Raw genomic sequence first — 20,705 nt, 5'->3', positions numbered from 1 at the left:
TTGCACTTCCCTGACACTATTATCTCTTACTGGTCCCACTTCATTGGAAAAAAAACCCACAAAAATAACCTATTTAAGATCCTATTTTCTTTGCTAAGGCAACTAAGCATTCAACCAGTGAACAATACGTTTGCCAATGATTTAGCAGAGCGAGTGAAAAATTACTCCGATTACTACCTTTGCAGCAATACTAATGAGGGCAAATATTACAGGGCAAAGGGTCTTTTTCTAATGGGTTGTTCTATAGACTTAAGTATTAGATTAAGAGTGCGATTAAAAAAGAAATAAAAAGTACGAGTTTTGAGGACATAAAACCCCTTTGAGTCTGCAACAGAAAATCAGAGCACGTGCTTTCTGGTCTTCCCGAGCACTATGAGTTTGTCGAGTCAAAATAACTTCCTTTCCTTAACAGTCTTGCGTCTCATGTTCCCGTGGGGTACGAGCAGCTGCGCGCCACCGCGCATTCGCAGGCTCACGTTCTTCTGCAGCTGCCGCAGGATGTCCTCGCAAAGAAAGGATCAAGAATACAAGCGGCCTGCGAGGACAACAGCCGGGATCCGCGTTTGTCCAAGCGTCTGGCTGGTCTCTCTGTCAGCCTGCGAGGTAAGAGCACCGTCCCCAAGTCTCCCAAGAGAGGCGAGGGCAGCAGGGTTGGCCCCGTCCGACGGCTGGCAGCGCCACGACCGTGCACCGGCGCCCGCCGGCAGGATGCGGCCCCGGCACCCTCCGGCACCTCACCTGGCGCCGTCCTGACACCAAGGAGCCCGGGGCACCGGCGCGGCCACGCCACGGGCCGGGCCGGCTGCCAGCAGCCCGCCAACCCTGCCCTGCAGGGCCTGTACGCCGTGACATCACCAGGTGCTGCTCGCGACATCATCACCACAGGCCTGGCACGGCGGCCCTGCGGCAGCCGGCACCTGCCACGCTACGGGAGGCCCGGCGTGACGACACCCGCCCAGCTGCCAGCGCCACCGCACCGCCGCCCGGCGCCTGGCCTTCCGTCAGTAGCCCAGGCCCTCACCGCGGCGTGCTATGACATCACCCGCTAACGGTCTGACGTCAGCAGCCCGTTCCCCTCCCCCCCCAGCCGCCGCCGCCGCCGCCGCCGCCGCCGCCCGCCCCGCTCGCGCCCGCCCGCCCGCGCGCCGCCGGGCCAATCAGCGAGGCGCTTGCAGCGCGGGTCGCCGCGGCCAATCGCGGGGACGCTTACGGGCGGCGCTGGGCTTGATCCGCGGGAGCCGCCGTCGGTCCGGCGGCTGCCCCGCCATTGGTCTGAGGGAAGCCCTCCCCGCCGGTGATTGGTGGGCGGCGCGGCGCGCGGGGGGCGTGGCCGGGCCTCGGCAGGCGGCGCCTGGGCCCGGTGGGCGTCCCCCTGCGGGGCCGGCGGCGGTTCCGGCGCGGACCCCGCCATGGCGGCGCAGCCCCCGCTCGGGCCGCGGAAGCGGAGCGGCCCGGAGCCGTGCGCGGCGGGCTGGGCCGGGCCCGGGCCCGGGCCCGGGCCCGCTCCCCCGGCCGCGGCGGGCCGCAGCGGCGGCGCCCTGGAGAACGGCTTCCCGCCCCACAAGCGCCCCAGGAGCTCGGGGGCGGCCGGGCCCGAGGAAGGGCCGTCAGACCCCTTCGGGGACAACGACGACTTCACGGCGGACGACCTGGAGGAGATCGACATCCTGGCTTCGCAGGCGCTGTCGCAGGAGGCGGCGGCCGCCGCCGCCCCCCCGAGACACGCGTGGGCCGCCTTCGGAGCGAGCGGCGCCGAGCGGCGGGCGGCCGCGGGGCAGCCCCGGGGCGTCGCCCCCGCCGCGGGGAGGAGGCCGAAAGGTTCGGGGCGGCGGAGGGCGGTTGGGCCTCGGCGGCTGCTGCCGTCGGCGGGGGGGGGTTCGCTGCAGCCCGCGCAGGTCTCGGTCGTTACCCCGGCTGGGAATTGCGTGGGGCTGTCCGTCCCGGCTCCGGGAACGTGGCGGTGGGATGGCGAGCGCTCGGAGGGCTGGTCGAGGCCCGGAGCGCCGAGCTGACGGGAGCGGGAACCGCTCGTTCTCTGGCGGGGGGCGCCTGAGGCGGGCGGCGGCCCCTCCGGCCTGCTCCCGAAAACGGGCCCCGAGTGCCGCCCGCTTGCAGCGGGCTGTACCTCTTGTTCGTGGTATCGTGCGTGCTGGCTGCCGGATTTTGGGCCTTCTCCTAACCGTTAACTTCCACCCGTAAGTGCATCCCGCGTCTCACGCTAGCAGTTGACTTTCAGGCGTACTTGGAGAAGGCGCACGGGGCTTCGCTCACGCTTAAGTACGGAGGGCTTAAATCCTCTCGGTACGCTTGAGCAATGCTAACGTTTGTAATCTCTCCAGGTCGCAAAGTTTCCAGTTAAGCCTTACTTGTGGCAGGGTGCATTAGCTAAAATTATCTCGGAGGAAATGCTTGCACTTGCTGTTTCACAGATGTGAGAAATGTGGGGGGGGGTGGGGGTGTTTCTTCTCCGTTTCAAGGATGGATACAGGAGCTCTAAAAAAGTTACTGTGGTGATTAGGTGCATGCAATTTACCTGTTTGTAGTGACAGTATAGATATTAAGACATTCAGACCTATGTCATGGTAAATAACAAAATCTTGATGTTAGGTCATCAGTGATATGCATGCATCACCCGTGCTTCAGAACAGATCTTGGCTTTTTTCTGCAGCAGCAAGCAGTACAGAAGATAGTCTAATGAGAGACGCATTCCAGTTTGAAGTACTGCAAACGCAGCATGAAGAAATTAAACAGAAGGTTAGCAATATCTTCCCCTCCCCCTTAAATATCACATTTTTTTCACAGGGCTAACTGAAAGGTGGGATAAGTTCAGTATTTCATTCTAATCAAGTTGATTAGTAATCTTTGAAATCCATGGATCTGTGAAAAGCATCATACTAGAAACAGCTCTAGTAATATTAAGAGTGAAAGCAATATTTAATTTCTTGGCCATTTCAGATTAGCAAATGCTACTTCGTCAGTTTTACTCGTTTCCTATCAAATCGGTTCTCCTCTGTCCTGTCAGCTAGTCACCAAAAGCCGCTTGGGGCAACTTAAAGATTTAAGAAAGTAAAGTGATGTTTGTGCTATGTTACTTTACCTTCTGATGATCCCTTATGGAAAGATACTATGGGGAAGAAATAGGTGTGGAAAAGAAGGTACAAATGCCCATACCAACTCCATCCTTTTTTGGCAGACAGCTTAGGAAGAATATAAGACCCGAGCAAGTTTATGATGATATTTTACCAGAGTCATCTTTTAGCCTCTGGTAAAATTTCAGGTAGGTACTTCCTGATCCAGAAGTATTATACGTGTATTTAATATTCTGTAGTGTATTTTTTTTAAACGCTTGTGTATTTGGTTCTGGATACCTTTTTAGTGTGAAAAAGGTCCGCAGCTTACCAACACAACTGTGTCGGGAAATTTCTTTGATTTTTATTTTGAACTTTGAACCTAGTGATTTTCAGTGGATGGGTCTTGACTGTTAACAAGAGGCATTAAACAAGGAATAACTTGTGCATGGCACTCACACCTCCATAGACCTTTGTTTCCTCACAGTTGTGCTTTCTCCCAGGTGGGAGGGTCCTACCCTATTTACTTTTCTCTCCTCACCCTTACCTCTGTTTTCTGAATCTTTTCCAGTTCTTTTATGTCCTTCTTTATTGGGGAAGCTCCTGCCTGTACAGTGCATTCAACGTGAGGGTAAACCATAAGGGTGTAGAGGTGTCTTTCTGCTTTTTTCCTCCATGCTTGTCCGAGTAACTCATTTATTATCTTTCCAAAGTTTTGTCTCTGAGGGTAATGGCTGTTCAGAAAGTATTTGAGACTATATAGGTCATGAAGATACTGCCTGGGGGCGGTAGCTTGTTTAGGACAGCGTGCTTGTTGGCTGCTATGCTAGATGAAATATAGTTAAATTATCATTTTTATCATCTGAACAGTGAATAAATCATTGATGTGTGTGACTTGAATACTTTTCAAAAAAGACCATAATCACAGAGAAGGGGAAAGAGAAGAATGGTCTCTGACGGATACCAGGGTGGTATATGAAGACGTGCCTTTGCTGTCATTTTATAATTATGTTAGAGAAAAACATATCTGAGCCTGATTTAATCAGAAAAAGATGAGAAGCAATGCCGCAGAATTTCTGAACTGGGTTACAGGAGCATTTTTCTCCCTAGAAAGTATAATGATATAAATACATACTTTTGGTTATATACATCCTTTAATGGAGTTCATCTCTTTGCAGCTGAAAGAAATGCAGGATGAAATTCTTACTAAAAATGGAGAAATTAAAATTTTGCGTGACTCAATGCAGCAGATGGAGTATGCTATGGAGGAACAGAAGAGATCATACATGCTATTGGAACAGCAAAAAACTCAGACCTTAAGTGAAAAAGAAAAAGAGTTCTCCAAAAAGGTTTGTAAATACGTCAATTACCTGCACATCACATGCAGCAGCTAATTGTATAACTTAATGATGTCACAGACCATCTAGTCAAAGGAAGAACATTTGTGTGAAATTTCAAAATGATGAATGCTTTTATTTTCTTATCTAGAAGAAAGCATTTATAAGAACTTACTGAGGGTTTTCTTCTGCAAAAATAAAATAGTAGAATTCAAGTAGTAGAGATTTTAATTTACTCGTTGCTTTTTTTAAGCAATCCCAAGAACATTGAAATTGGAATGTATTTTAAAGTGGAAAAAAGTGACAGGATATGCTTTATGACTCTGATCAGATTGCTATTCCTGTTGCAGTCATCTTTCTGAAAGCCCTGAAGAGGACAGTGGCTGCTTTTGTCCTGTCTACTCTGCAGTTAACAGCCTCACTGTAGTCATGCTCTGCGTGACACTTGGTCTGTCTTAACAAGTCATATGCTTCTTGCCTGAAGTTGTGGCACTTGGTTCTAAGATAGTATTAATTGGACTAACATACCTAAAAATGGAGATCTTGTGCAGAGTTCACAGTAAGTAGATGGTAATCTTGAAATCTTACGGTAATTCTAGTTGCTCTGCAGTTATAACACCTCTAAATTATTCAGTAACAGCAAAACTGTCTTTTTAATTCCTTTTTCAGTTACTGTCATTACAGTCAGAGTTGCAGTTCAAAGATGCAGAAATGAATGAATTAAGGACACGACTTCAGAACTGTGAAAGAAATAAACATGTTACTCAGACAGGTTTAATGCCAAGGTAGGAGTTGTTGTCTTTAAAAAAATACAACCAAAAAAGTCGGTTGACCTTTATGGAATTTGCTCAAAAAGAGCCTTCCTCGTATCTGTGACAGAAATGCAAAGAGTTTATAATGAAGTACCTTTAAAACATCAGTGTAAAAAGATCCTTGTTTATTGCTTAATAAAATAATTATGAAAGAAATACAGATTCATCTAAGTGTTTGATTTTTATTTTAGCCCTAAAAAGAATCTTGCAATACAAGTGAAATCAGAAGGATGTTCTCCGCAGCCTGGAAAAAGATCTTTTCCTACAAAGGAATCCTTCAATGCTGAAATGTCCACTAGACCATCGTGTTCTTCGGGAAATTTGATTGCCCCAGCTACTTTGATCAAAGAAGGTAAACCCATATACAATTTGCAACATTTTTAGCTGCATATGAACATTCTGCCTTAGATAAGGATTTTTTATAGTCAGCTATGTGACTGAACAGTTTCAGTAAGTTCACTGTAGAGGAAAAACAAGTATTTGTTTGATTTCGGTTTTGCTTAAATTTCTTTCCATTTTATACCAATTGGCTTTAAATAGCTATGACTCAAATTTGCATCAAGAGCGTTTTAATTCACGCCTTGGTAATGCCTGTATACCAGATGCCAAGATGTCAATGATGAAGCGGCTATCGGCCGTAATGAAGAATTTTCATTTATTATGTGATGAACTAAAATATCCAAACTGTTAATCTGCCTCTCTCACTGAATAAAGAAGAACAGGAAATAATTTGCCTATTTCTTGAATTGCTCTGCTAGTCAGTTAATGTATTTTTGGTATTCTTGTGGTTTTGGCTTTAAAGCTGACCTTTTGGGGGATTTTATTTTAAAGGGTACATATTTAGCCGTATTGAAAGAAGCAACTGAAACAGTGTACTCATTTCCTCTTTTATGTGTAGGGCAATAATTCTCACAACATTGTATCTTGAAATTCCTTGAATAAAGCTTAGGAAATGAATATATGCATGTATTTGAAGATTGCTATAATATGAAACGAGAAATGGTGGGTTTTTTATAGCAGCTGACTGCCGTGTTTCCAATAGGAAATAACAAATGGAAGAAATCTGGATATCATCAACTAATCCTTACAGGAAGAGTCCTGAAAAATCTGAGATGTTACTGTCAGTTATGGTATTCAATCTGAAACCAAATGGGCAGAACTCCATCAAAAAGAAAAATACAGTAGCCTTAAAGCAGTAGTATGGCTATTCTTTTAGCCTCCTGACTGTTTGTTATGGTAAAAACACTCAATATGCCTGTTCATTTGAAAAACACACTTGGTTATTTGTCTTCTGAACCCTGCAAGGCTTTTGGCTTCAGTTTGGCTAGTAACTGTGACATATATAGATTATTGGAAGACTATGAAATGAGAGAGAGTGGGGGGGGGTTGCTTGCTTGTTTGAAGAATTTTATGTTGATTTTTAACTAGTGTCATGTAAATCTCTGCTACTAGTGGGAATTCAACTTAAGGTATTGTTTTTTTCTAAAAGAAAAGCTGCGAGCAATAGCAGTGAGCAACTTGTGGAACATCTGATAGTAAAGGTGAAATTTTATTCACTTTTCTAATTTATTTTGGGCAACAGTTCTACTTGCATCACAGCTCTTAACCATTGTTTGACGTATCTGAGTTAGACCAGTAAAAAACATTTGTCTTGTATACAATCTGTCTACTTAACTATATAACAGCTATGGCTAACTGAATGTGTGTAAAGGATAGGTACATATACATAAGCAATGTAGTTCTCACATTAGACTCATAATTACTGTTTGTTTTAGACAGTAAGATAACCCATCCTGAAGTTTTAGCCATGAAGTGTGAAGCAATGGCAAAAAACGGTTCCTACAACTCTGTACCTAAACGAAACGCACGAGGTAACTTAATTCTGTTAATGCAGAAATAGTGAGCATTTCTGAGGAACAGCTCAGATGCCTTTACTAAGCAGTGTCATGCTGAGGAGCCTGCTACATACAACGCCACTGCACAAAATAGTGGTGTTCAGCTCGCTGCTTTTTGCTTTGAATGTTGTGATTTTTGCAGTAAAACATTTCAGATTATATTATTATTTTGTATCATAACAACATTCTTATGTTGTTACTCTTTAAGAAAAAAGTTTGCCTGGGTTTTGCTTTATGGAAGGTTGTGGATCAAGAGGCATCTTATTACAAGGCTGGTTCTTTCAGTATTAATATATTATGCTTGTTATTGTAAACTGATACAAAACCAGGAAAAATGTACTTTTTTTTTTTTTTTTTTTAAATTAAGGTAAAAACAATAAAGCAACATTTACCACAGTCAGCACCAGGAAGTCTTCAGGGTACTATTTAATTTACAATTCAGAATAGAATTGCATCACGTAATTTTAATGTCTGGACTGGAACATGGAGGGCAAGTCATCAGGATAGTTGGGATATACTATCATTTGGCTTAAGCTATTTTGCTAATAAGGGATTGTAATTAAAATATCTCTAAATATAAATTGGTTAATATTTAAATCATATCTTAAATCAATTTTTCTGAAAATCATTCTCTTGTAGAGAAAGAAGATTTGTAATGAAAAAATTGAGGTTGACAGCACTATAAATAAGGCTAATCTTTTGAAATATTAATTTGTTGTTGTTGTTGATGTTGCAGTTGATGGTAAAGCTACTCCAAAGACAATTATGTATCCTTTTATTAGGTTCTATCTTACTAAATGCACTGATGAAGCAGCCCATTGTGCCTGGGTCATTACTAGGACTCTGCCACCTTCTTAGCAGTAACTCTGAGCCTCCACCTGGAGCTGTATTGCAGCCTAACTATTTGGATACGTAAGTTTTACATTTTTTCGTTAAACTGTATCTGACATGTTCTTAGTATAGTGGCATTCTCTGTACTAAGAAATGCTTATTCGTGTAGGATAGCTCATTCCTCGTGTTAAATGCTGTTTTGGTTAGGCCTTTTAATGAAAAATTTGTAACATTCTGCATCTTTGATTATTAATCTTTGATTATCATAGATACTAGACAGCGGAACAACACTAAGAGATAAACTAGGTTAATTATGTTTTAGGGGAAGGCACAGAAGCATGTTTTGTAAAACCCGGGAGTGACCGTTAGCAGCTGCCGTTGTTAGCCATTTAATGACATAAACCTTGTATTGCAATGAGGGAAGCATTTAAACATGATCATGAGTTAAGTGGGAAGAAAATCTTGAAAATGTCGTCAAGAGAGCAGTAGGCTTTATATCTTCAAAGTCTAAACTATGTTCAATTTGTAATGTACAGTTTATATGTAATGTTCCAAGATATATTTATAGTGACCAGTAAAGCATTGTAAATATGAATATTTGATATAAATTTTAATCAATTTTCACTTTAAAGAATAAGCCTGTAGCTCCTGAAATACCTTTGCTTTCCTGATATGTTATTTTGTTAGTAATTCTTGTCTTCTGTGGGTTCATAGCAAGGGCATTGCCCTTGCCACTTATGCAAGTAGAGGTGGTGCGTTTGGCCTTTGTAGCTGTAGTTTGACTAGTTCAAGAGCTGAACTCTCTCGTCTCTGGCCAAGAAAACAATTTTTTATTGCTGTTGTAGTCCTTTAAAGGCCCCTATATATTACAGATCAGTAATGTACAGATACCATTCTTCCCAGAAGCTACCAAATAACATCAGGGGAAGATAAGAATATATCATAGGTTATGAAAAGCATGAAATTGGAAAGCCAATGTTTGAAATGTAGTTTCAGACAATGCCTTTTAGTGAGCTGCTGAAGTTACTCAACTGTAAGCTCTTGACTACTTTACCAAGACCTAGGAATGCTTTGAAATTGCTCTTCCATGCAGATATAAGGGAGTAGGATTGCCCCCCCCCCCCCGCCCCCCGCCAATTTAGGTTTTATTTTGGGAACAGACATCTCTTATTACTCTGGCCTTTCTATTATTTGATTCAGAATATGGGTAACTCAAATTTCAACTATGTTCTCTGCCTTTTCTTCTGAAGTATTTCCCTTCTTTTAAATTTATTTGGATAGAAAGTCCACACAACTACCCAGCAGCAGGACAACTCAAGAAACTGCACCTCTTGTATCCCTGCGAGAAGCTCAAGAACTTGCAATAACAGGACTGAATTTGATTGCTATGGACGAAGGATTATCTGAAGGAAGCCCAACAGAAAGCCGGACAGAGTTCTCACACCTCACACGCTGCAAGATCCGAGGCGCTGTGCATCTCTTGCCCTTGGTAGAACACCATATTGGTGCATACTGTCAAGCTGTACAATTGGCGGTCAAGTCAGTCAATGGTTCTTGTGGAAACCATTCAGCTGTTTCTTCCAGAACCAACACAAATATGGGGTCAAGTAAGGAGGACTTCAGGTTGTCTCTTGAAGAAACTACAGTTATATCACTGGGTATTCTTTATTATTTGGCGTTTTATAGCTGGGATGTTGTCCACACATTGCTATCTACTGAAGTGGAAAAAAGTTCTGCTGCTGGAGATGAACAGGTTTCCAAGATGGACAAAAATGTGCTGTGTGATAATCAGTGTGATAATAAAGAAGATACCAGGACACAAGGAGGGCTGCCTGTAGCTCCACAGGATGCTCCCAATAACGATCGAGCTCAACATCCTTTGTTTAAAAAGCTGCTTCAGGTTTTAGGTTTTTCTGCTGCAAGAGGCTCCCAAACTGATAGTATACTGAACCAAAGCCTAAAAGTTTTGGTGAAATTAGCTGAAAATTCAACAATGGACTTACTAATAAAGTAAGTCAGTAATAGCTTTAAAATTATTTCAGACTCTGTTGTTTAGCAATTTTCATTCTCCGTTGAAACTAATTTGTGCAGATGACAGTAGAAGTTTTGACATGTATGAGGGAATATCACGTTTCTCAGATCACCTTTGAGAAGCAGTTGAGGGATCTTTCTACTGCCTCTGCTGTTAATGAATGTGATAATCGCCTCCGATCAGTAACAAGATTTGCTTATGATGTTTATAGAAGCAGATGCTGTTGTCTCATTCCATAGCTGTCACTTGAAAGTGAGAAAACTTCTTAAGGCCATATGCAGTTGATCAGAATATCTATACCATTCATTTTGGTTTTTTTTTGTGACTGCTGGGAGATGCATATGAATGAAAGCACAAGGTCTCATTCTGGTAGGTAAAACACCACTCTCAGAAATGAGACATTTCATCTGCTAATACTCTAATATACACAACCATAGTATGAATTGCAGACTGACTGCCAAATGTAACTGAATATGTTTTTCCATATACTTTGTGTTTATGACATGTAAGTTGAGATCAGATATGTTTTGAATGGCTAAAAAGGCACAAATTACAATGCTGTGTACAAGAAAGAGTGTCTTTTCAACTTATCAGTGCGTTTCCCATTTCTAACTCTGAGTTTTGTTTTGAAGTTTCCAGCACTTACTGAGTAGCCAGATACTGTTCGGTTGTCTGTGTCCAGAGACTCCTTTGCCTGCTGTCCTTTTGACCGTGAGACTGTTGTGTATTCTTGCTCAGCACCACGCATTAGTTGCTCAACTTTGTTCTCATTCAGGTAAAAGACTGCATAACACAGAGACTGTTATCATTTGAATGTTGGCATGACTAAAAGTAATGGAAACAGGCCTTGCTCCAAGGTGTTAAAACCCCAAAAGGCAAAAAGCCTACATTATTACTGGAAAACTTGTTTTTTTAGTGCAGTGTTTCAGTTATTGTTTGAAGAGTATTTTGTCTTGTGGTATCTGTCTACATACAGTGCTTTTGCTACCCATGTGGATTTTTAAAACTACTTGCCAGATTAATATTTATTTTATTAAAGACTGATGAGGAAAAAAAGGCTTTTGAAGAGATCTGAAGTTTTATTTATCTGTGCTCATGATACTGTTGAGTTTAGGGATTCCAGTACTCTGCCTGACAAATAGCCTTTGTCCAGTTCCTTATGAATGAAGTAGGACAGTATTACCACGAATGCATATACGCAGTTTAGGGATGCTAGTTTCTTCAGCACTGCGCAAGATGTCTGAAGTAAAGCAAGAAGTTGAACCTGTATCATGTGTCCCAGGATAGCTCTCTATGTATTTTCTGAAATGCTTTCTTGTGTGACAAGACTAATTTTTGTCATCAACAATTGACTAGTTGGGAAAAGAACAAAGTCATCTCTGTTTCAGACACCTGCCTTCTTCTTGCACTGTACATGTATATTACATCAAGACCAGATAAATCAGCATCTGAAATGCTTTGGCTTCAGCTGGAACAAGAGGTAACTACAGTTGTTTGTTCATATACTTTCCTGCTGTTTCCAGCTGGGGGAGTGGGAGGAGCAGGGCAATGCACAAATTTTCCAAAAGCAAGCTCTTTCTCCAGCTGAAAGAGAACACAAAGTATTGGCTTGCAGTAAGGGATTATGCTGATTTTAAGAGTAGCTGCTTGAAACTGAATCAGTAACTATTCTTAAAGAGAACATCAGTCATAATAGTCATAGTTAAGTCACTGAAAAAGCAAGAAAGATCCTAGGATGACTGTAAATGTTCAACATCAAGCTTTATTTTGCTTTTAAATTGATGGAGGAAGGAAGCAAGATCTATGATTCATTTTGATCATATTAATTACTTCTAAACTGTATCATATGAGTTATTGCATATAAAAGTCCGTCTGTAGTGACTTACAATTATATTCATTGTATTCAGTGGAAATGCTAGCTTGCTGTATAATCGTCATGATTATATATAGGAAGAACAGCTTTTGAACTTAATTTGTATTGTTTGTACTGACAGTGGTAACTTGTTTAAGGTTCTATTATTTGCTCCACCTCTGCTCTCATTTGAAAGAATTCTGAACCATTTTCATTATCCCCCTATCTACATTGTTATATTAAGTGTAAACATATTTGTACACAAAAAATTAAGGCCCACTGCATCTTGTTAGCCTTTCTTATCAGAAAGTTTGAAAAGGTTTCTGTGCGAGGCAAATTCTAGGTCTGCAAAGTTTTACAGGGAAAAAACTTTTAACAATTTTTGGGGGTCAAAAACATCAACTGTTAAAAAACCCCGGTGTTTGAAACTAGTAATGAAATATCATTTCTGCCTCCCTTTATTTGGAGCTTAATTGTTTGATAATTCTGCAGAACCCTAGTACTCATTATGCGATCTGTGTGGTTTTGTAATAGACAGTTAGACTCCTGACAAGGTGTATGCGGTGTTCCAGTCCAGCGGTTTTATTACCTGATACAGACTGCCAGTGTAATCTTGAGGTACGTCACTACAATAGCTGAGTTTAATCTACTGAGAATTTAAAGGTATTCAATGCTGAAATAGCTTTTTGCCCCTTTTTTTAGCTACAATGAAACAGAAGTATACTGTACTTTAAGGGATGCCACCTTCTAGGAAGGTTGCTTTTGCTTGCTAGAAAATATTCTGAAATTTGGAAGTTTGAAGAGATTAATCAGTAAAGTTCATAATGAAATAAGTTTTCTGCTACTATACTTTGTTTATTGAGGCACTTTTTTTCCTCTTGCAGGTGGTTAAGGCACTAATTATAATGTTACATAGACAGTGGATGAAGATTAGAAGATCTGAGAACAGTTTGTCTGCATATAAGGAACAAATTATTCAGTTTTTACGTGATGCTGTTTTACTCTTACACAGCCTCTCTCAGAAAGATAAACTGTTTCATGAACACTGTTTGGAAGTTCTCCATCAATATGACCAAGCCATGCCGGGTGTAAGAGCAATTCTCAAAAAGACTCAAAAACTGAGTGCCTGTGAAGGTAAAATGAGTCAAATGATAATGTTGGCTTTTTTCTATGCTGTAGAAATAGAAATTCTACTTCTGTCTCTTTCCTCATTTAACAACTACCATGTACCAAATACCATGGATGGTTGTTGCTCAGACCTCTGAAGGCAGGCCATAGTCTAGTGCTTCTCAATCTTCCTTGTACTGAATCACTACTCTACTATTCGTCTTCAATAGTTTTATCTTTTTCTTCTCTCCGTAGAAATATGCCCCTACTATCTGGTGAAACAAAATCCTATATTCCAGCTCTCTTTAGTAGAACAATCTGCACTACGTTACCTTATTTGAAAAAAAAACAAAAATCATTATTCAAAGTGTCCAACTAGCATTACACGTTCGCTCTGCAATTGTTACACACCGACCCCTCCCGCATCCTTAACATCTCTCTTCCTCTTCCCTCTTCTACCCCCAACCTTCCTCCATTAGCCCAAAAGCTCCTCTAGCCCATGTCCATCAGGACTTGCCCCTTGCTTTGCACACTTCTGGTGTCCCTTTCTTGGAGACTGCTAATCTCATGAAATTGCCTCTCCTCCTTGTACCTTGATGCCATTTCTTCATTTGCTCGTGGCATTATTTACATGCATGTTGTAAAGCTGATGTGAAGATTGTGCTCTTATGTCAGTCTGTGGTTTGCTACAAGGTACCAGACAAGGCATCTGGTCTTACTCAGAGCTGGAGGGATAAATCCTTCATTGCTGGTGTACATACTGCATCAGTAAGGCAGGTCATGCAAGCATGGCACTATTAGTTACAGTGAGTTTTCTGGAGATGCTAAACAGCATGCCATGTATTTGTCCCACTCTGCTTAGAGTGTCCCAAGGTTTTCTAGAATTTTGCCAACACCTTGCCTAGTTATGCTTGGGAATGGACCAAAACAGTGTAACAGCTTGTGATGGTGGGGATCGTGGTGCATGCGTGTCCTTGCAAACCTAGAGTTCGCTTTCAGGTTCTTCCTTTAAAACACAAAATACTATGCTTTTGTCCTAGCGACTTTTTAAAATTAGTTAACAAAAATGAGGTTTTAAATTTAGTAAGTAGTCAGAACTAGCTGCAAAATAACAAAGTACCCTTTACTGTTTTTCCACTAATACATAAATTTGACTGCTCAAGAGAGTTCTCTCCTTTAATGCCTTTTTAGGCATTAAAAAAAAAAAAATGGGGAAAAGTTTATATGACAAAACGCCTATCTAAAGACCTGTTTCCATGGAACCTTGAAAAAGGGTATTTGCTGTAGCCTTCTACAGTCAGTATGTTTTAAAATGCAAATGGATACCAGCTATAATTGTACTCTGTATCAAGTAGAAAAATAATTTTCTGAAACATGTTTTTTTGTTGTTGTTGCAGAGCTGATTTTGGATGAATTGTATCCTCCTGAGCCAGAAGCAGAAGACCAAGGAATGGATTCCAGCTAGCTAACATCTAGAAGAGATCTCTGTCCTTCCTCATCTAAATCATAGTAATCATTGCCAGTGTAAATCTGAAATTTAAATTGTCTATTTTAAGTGATTATATAAAGATTGCACTCAAATGCAGCACAACTAAGACACATTTCTTTGTTGTGATTTTATTTAAGTGCCACCTAAACGTAGCTGAAAACCAATTTTGATCTAAGAATTATACTGCATGTACTGTTTTGCTGTGCAAAACCACTCAATGACTTATGACTGGTTCTGTTTATGAATTTCATCCTTTATGAAATTGCTGTGAATGGAACGGAAATTTCACTGTGTTCTCCATTTTACTGTGACTGCAGCTGAATTTATGATGCTGAATGTGCTTAGATGTTTGGGATCACTGTGTTCATATGAAAGTGTTTTGAACACATTTGTTTCTTTTGCAGCTGTAACACTTTCTTGCTTGACTTCCAAAATTTTCATGTTGATATTAGTAAACAGTTTACTGTGATTTAAAAACCTTTCTACAAATAACTTATAGTTGGCAGTTCAGTTCTGAGCAAGAAATTCAAAGCTCTGTAATGATCACCTGAGTTCACTCATTTTTCTCAATTTTGTGAATCTGCTGAAAGTTAACTATTGAGATGCCAAAACAAAAAAATACTAGAACTTTTAAAAAAAGTTACCATCTTACTCTTCCAAGGTAATGTTGAGGAGAGGATTCTATCTCACTAGGCAAGAGAAGGATATTTAAATGTGTGCAGAATGACTGGGTCTTTTTGGCTGTAGCATCTGGATATATCGACACTGCAGTAAAGTTGAATGAGCATCTCATTCCTAGGATACAGCACTGAAGATTGGAAGAAGAACTGTTGCTATACCCTTTCAAGTGTGTATGATTATCAGCTGCCATACTCAGCTGCAGGTATCAGCTGAACCTTAGACCCTAAAAAGGGAAGTGAGTGCTACTAAAATAAGCCTACAGGTGTGTAGTTTTAAATAATTTGGAAAGCTTTTTTCATTTTTTGACAGATACTCAATTCAGAAGGAGCCTGGCTCCAGGGACCAGGAGGAGGAGAAGAGACAGTACTACAGTGGGAAAGAAGCCCTTGGAAAATTGGGAAACATCCACTTCTCTGGTCATAACCCAGGGCTTGTGTCCTGCCTTGGTGCGCCTGGGCAAAGAGCCCCAGTCCAGTGTGCTGAACAAGCTCTTGACTTGGCTTTCGCTTTTGAACTTTCCCAGAAACTGCTATGCAGGAATAACCCGTGTAATAATCCCGTGTCTCCCTAGGGCCAAAGCTCTTGGGTACAAAGCTTCACTCCTTCCTCCTACAACACAGCCTAGGGCTAAGCCCCCTCCTTGTTGAGCAACAGCTAGCAGAGCTCCAACAGGCATGGCCTGTTCATTTCTATAAAACACAAGTTGCCAACTGCTCCTCTCAGTAACAGGTTTCAAGTTCCTTGTAGCATCTGGAGAACTGCCATTTTCCTGCTTAAATGCAGCAACAAAGGATGCACAGGCACCTAACACCAAAACCTACCTTGCATGGTAACTACCCAAGAACTACCACGAGACCACTGGGCAAGACATGCTACCAAAGTTTCAGCATGACACAAAACCATTTGACTTGTCTGCTTTAGGAAAAAAAAACAACCACCAAACCCAAAACATAGCACTTCCTGGCCTTTAGGATTAAAAAGAAGGGCTTGAGAGTGTCAGGTAAAAGCCCCTTCCTTATTCAAATCCAAAATAATCATTAAGGTAATTCTTTAAAAATAGCCCTATGAGCATAAGCAGTAGTAAAGCAGTATGTGGCAGTTAGCCTGCTGTGAGTGGCAAACTTAGAGCTGTCCTAACAAAGATACAATAGTCACAGTATCCCAAAATGCAATGACCTGCCATCTCTTTTCAATTGGTCTGAACTTCTCTAAACATAATTTGAGTTTATAGCAATAAGATGCATTTAAACCCCTTCTTTGGGTGAACAGACCAAATAAATTGAGGAGTCTGGATGAAAACCAGTTAAGGAATCCTAAATTGTTGAAGCAATCCGGTTTAAAAATTTTTTTATAAAATTCCTGGCCTCATCTAAAGGATGTGTGTATGGCAACTTGGTAAAAGGGAGAAGTGTATTACTGCTAAACTTTATATAAACAGAAGTGTTATCTGTGGAAAAAAATGCTAGGAAAATACCCCTAACTGTTCCCTTCTGGCACTGCATCCCCTCCCATCCACCCACTCTAACAGACAACACCCTGATGTGTACATCTACACTCTGATTGTTTTCTTCCCACTTTTGACTTTGAAGTGGCATAGCCCAGGCTATATACAAACAGACCAACCCCAAACCCTACACCTTCACTGGCAGAAATTACAGTAACGTCATGGTATTACAAAACTAAACTGCAGCTTTTGAAAATAAAGGCATTTTCTGTAAGTTAAAAGTTCACACTCCTAAGGAAAAATGAGGCTGCATTCCTAAAGAGAAGAGGCAGACATAGGTATAATTATGGCAGTTCTGCAAGTAAAGTAATTTACATTGACCAGTCTTTTGTCAGGGTTTTTGCAGATTGTACTGACCTTCAGTAATTCTTCCCTTTATACATTCTCTTGGGATTAAAGAGATCCAATCATGTATGCAACAGCTGATCATCCCCTGAAAAAACCTGAAGCATTTTTACAGATTATGGGGCTAGTTACTATCTCCATGACCTAAAAATAACAGAACTCAGACTGTTCTCATCAGACACTCCCTGACGAATTCATAACATAGCAGCTCTTTTTTTCAAGGCCAGTTTGCATTTTTCCAACATGTTACAGATAAGCTGTGCCTCCATATTAACTGAGAAAAGGAATTTACTCTGGCATCAAGCACAGTCACAGGACTGAATAATGGATGTATTGAGCAACAACAAAAACCACTAGTCATGTTCTATACATGATTACCACATTTCTCAGTCAGCAGCAGCCACCCATCTGTTTTCTTGCCCATGGGGATGGCAGCTAGAGTTTTCCCTTTGCTGAAAGCTGAGCCAAGTATAGCTGGCTTTTTCCTCCTCAATGAACTGTATTGAGCAGACAGGACTAAAGCAAGGCAGGAGCTGGATGAAGAGAGCAATCACCTCTACTAGGTTAGCCATTACTCAGGTAACCTGATGCAAAGAGGAGGATGGTAGCCTTGCAGACTTGTATTTTAAGATCTACTGACACTACCCTTGAACAGTCACAGCACAGGAGGTGGCATCATTGCATTGCTAAACATCTTCCTGTGGTGATTCAAGGACCTGAGGTACTGCATGGATTCAAACACACAGCAATTTATTTCTGCTAAAGCTATGTACAAAGATAAATGATGCTTCATTGACTAAAATATTTAGGGAATTCGCACAGGTAACACCTTATTTTCTACAACTTGTAGAATCATTGGCTAGTTGAGGTTGGAAGGGGCCTCTGTAAGCTCTAGTCCTGCCTCCGATCAAACTTCCACAGACAAGACAAACCACTGTTGTGTGTCATGTCAGGCCTCAAAACGTTTTTATAAACCAAGCTGTAAGAGGTGAAGATGGCAAATGCATGTTATATGATGAGGTACTTTTGTAACATCTGATCTGAGTTGTTTTTATTCATATTAATCCCACTAGTGTGAACTACTGCTTAAGAAAGTTTAGCCTGTCCTAGACTATTAGAACAGTAAGTTATTTTAACCATTGAATAATATTTTTATGCTACAGTCAGTAATATTAATTATTTATGGTTATATTAATTAAGGTCAAATGCAGTTCTGATCTGCCTGTGTAAAGACTGTGTATTATCTGCTGTGAATGTAATAGCAAATGCAAACTTACATTTACAGTGTAAATTGTTAAAAATAAAACCTATACATCATTGTTTATAATTTAGCAGACTGCTAAGAAAAGGTGGTCTGTGAGCTTTTTAAAGACCTACAAAGCCACTGTGGCTGAAGTTTGTCAAAATGCTTCCAAGAGTGAGGGCTGACACGTTCAGTACGAAGCTTAACTGCAAACAGCTAGCAATGTGCTGAGCACCCTGTCCCTGCAGCAGGTACATATAGTTCACTTTGGACTAATCTTAAAAGTTTTAGTCCTACAGCTTGTAAGTGAAAATAGTGCTCTGAACAGCTGATCAAGTGGTGACCTGCTTTTGAAAATATCTAGAGGAAACAGCTAGTGTATTTTCATATTGGTTATTCTACTCCAACCACATAACTGCAGAGTCTCCTAACAGATGACACAGAACAGTAATTTTTTTGTCTATGCATTAGTCATATTGTAGGTTGGTATTTTGAGAAGGTAGCTGTAGAATTTGTTTTGCTAAAGGCCTCCTTTACAGCACAGCTCTGCTGTGACACCTGTCCAACAGTCCGTAAGGCAGATCCTACCTTATTCTAGGGCCAAAGTAACATCGAAGAGTGAACCACAAAAACCAACTGCAGGAGCAAGAAATGTTAGAATGAAAAGTCTCCAGGTAACTGATTTAAAAGTTATTTTGGCTGCAGTAAGGGAAATGGGATATCAGAGGTTAATTTGTACATATCTTTAACTGTTCTTCACTCTAGTGAAACAAAAAGCGAAACAGCCACCCAACTTGTCAGTTTGCAGGAGAGGAGGGACAGCGCTGAGATGGAAATGGCATCACTTCCAAACCCACAGCACGCTGCAGCCCCAGGGAAGCCAGAGAGGCCCCATGCCTCACAGCGCCAGGCAGAGCTTCCTCGCTATCCAGTACGGACAAAAGTAGTTAGTTGTGTCTCAAACCTAAAGAAATCACTTTACAACAGAAGGACATCCTTTATAACATGGCTAACTCGCCCTTAGTGGAGACTGCCATAAAGGTGAAGCAGAGGAGACTACTCTATCAATACAGATGCCTGAGATCTTGAAAGGATAAAATAACTCTTCTTCAGCTTTCTCTCACCTCCAACAGGTCTAACTCGGGTACATTTTTTCCTTCCTATATGGCGTAAAAGCTGTAAATCTGACCAGGTTCCTGTGACACAGGCTATACTAAGAAGTAGATGAGGTCAAATAGTAAACAACAGGAAAAAAATAGGCCCCAAACCACTGGCTAAAGCAAACCTGGCAAGTTATTGTACATGCCTAGATATGATACTAAGTTTCCATACTTGGGAAAAAAAAAAAATTAGGAGAGAATTGCTTGTTTGGCAACAATTGCTAATTTTTTTCCCTGCTTTGTGTCCAGCTCCTCCATGCAACCCTGCCATGGGTTTTAAGATGCATGCCAAGTTTTGTTCTGGAAGTTTTGTTCCAAGTTTTGGAAAAATTCACACTACCATAAACAACTGCTGATTAAACATTACGAAAACATAACCAGTAGTATTCCTCATACCCCCAGGCTCTCAACTTTTTAGTTCAGTGGTTTGCTCTCATATACGACACTTTGCTGCAATTTTAGAGGGTGAAGGTACGTTTGAAACCCTATGTGTTCGTTAAAGGAAATCTGAAGCTTTTAAACAAAACACTAGCTTGTGTTCCTGTGCACAGAGACAATGAAAGGCACACAGCTTTTCTCTGAACAGAAGAAGGCTTCTCTGCATGTCACTTCTCAAATTCAGCCATATTGCACAGATGCACCTGCTAAAGAGTCATGGGAAAAGAAAAACAGATGAACTAAAAAGTAGTGGCAACAAAAACATCAGAAATAACTCTGCAATTTGCTGGTGTAATTTTTAGCCCAAACATTAATTATATTTGTTTACTAGATTTACATTTTTAGGAGCATACATTTTGTCTGCTGTCCCCAGTTAAACTAACAGAAATTCTGTTGAGAAAATGTGAAATAAAATTGGAAGTGAAATGATCTACATCTCACCTGCAACACATTATCAGCCTGCAGCTGAAACTCCAACAAATTCAAGAAGCAACATTACAAAACTACCTGATTATTCCATGATAAACAACTCTTTCAGGACAAGTTGCGGGGGGGGGAGGTAGATTGTTTGTGGTGTGTTGTACCCCCCCCCTTTACTTTTAAATCCTACATTGGAAACTTAGCTGGCAATTCAAGGTAATAATGATTATATACTGAAAACCCTCAAAGAATTCAGTACTACTTGTGTCTTATGAAAAGCATTAACCTGTTCAAAGAAAATATTTTCAAGTGAAAGACTAATGAGTCAGGGGCATGAATACAACCTTTCAAAAGCATTTTTTTCACAACTATTGAAAATACAAAAAAAAAAAAAAAAAATCAGCAAAAATGTTTTCACACAGAGTAGAAAACATCCCTTACCACACATTGAATTGGTCAAGCTGATAAATGAGGCATGATATTTAACACAG

At 41.1% G+C, this 20,705-nt stretch overlaps 1 protein-coding gene across 9 annotated transcripts; it reads left to right on the top strand.

Annotated features, from left to right (window-relative positions):
- The first annotated feature begins 1,409 nt into the window (after window positions 1–1,409).
- On the top strand, window positions 1,410–20,361 carry ATRIP (ATR interacting protein). 9 transcript variants are annotated; one of them, XM_049826815.1, is made up of 15 exons: window positions 1,410–1,818; window positions 2,669–2,754; window positions 4,247–4,417; window positions 5,075–5,190; window positions 5,409–5,569; window positions 6,260–6,347; window positions 6,997–7,088; window positions 7,895–8,024; window positions 9,225–9,953; window positions 10,608–10,750; window positions 11,364–11,455; window positions 12,362–12,445; window positions 12,712–12,961; window positions 14,332–14,443; window positions 15,414–20,361. In XM_049826815.1, the coding sequence occupies exons 1-14, from the start codon at window positions 1,410–1,412 to the stop codon at window positions 14,397–14,399; spliced, it is 2,619 nt and encodes an 872-aa protein (XP_049682772.1). In that variant the 3' UTR covers window positions 14,400–14,443; window positions 15,414–20,361. The 9 variants fall into 9 exon arrangements, with proteins under 9 accessions (XP_049682772.1, XP_049682773.1, XP_049682771.1 ...); XM_049826816.1 differs by lacking the exon at window positions 15,414–20,361 and having other exon boundaries at window positions 2,672–2,754; window positions 14,332–14,636; XM_049826814.1 differs by lacking the exon at window positions 15,414–20,361 and having other exon boundaries at window positions 14,332–14,636.
- Window positions 20,362–20,705: the final 344 nt, after the last annotated feature.

Source organism: Accipiter gentilis, chromosome 23, assembly GCF_929443795.1.
Source record: "Accipiter gentilis chromosome 23, bAccGen1.1, whole genome shotgun sequence".
Classification (NCBI taxonomy): domain Eukaryota; kingdom Metazoa; phylum Chordata; class Aves; order Accipitriformes; family Accipitridae; genus Astur; species Astur gentilis.
Note: the sequence above shows the minus strand (reverse complement) of the source record. Positions and strands in the feature narration are given on the sequence as shown.

Bases quoted from the DNA above. Each gene is read 5' to 3' on its own strand.
- ATRIP (XM_049826815.1), top strand. From the start codon at position 1,410: ATGGCGGCGCAGCCCCCGCTCGGGCCGCGGAAGCGGAGCGGCCCGGAG. The intron at 10,751-11,363 runs GTAAAAGACTGC...TCTCTGTTTCAG, and splicing joins TCAACTTTGTTCTCATTCAG to ACACCTGCCTTCTTCTTGCA. The intron at 12,962-14,331 runs GTAAAATGAGTC...TTGTTGTTGCAG, and splicing joins AAAACTGAGTGCCTGTGAAG to AGCTGATTTTGGATGAATTG.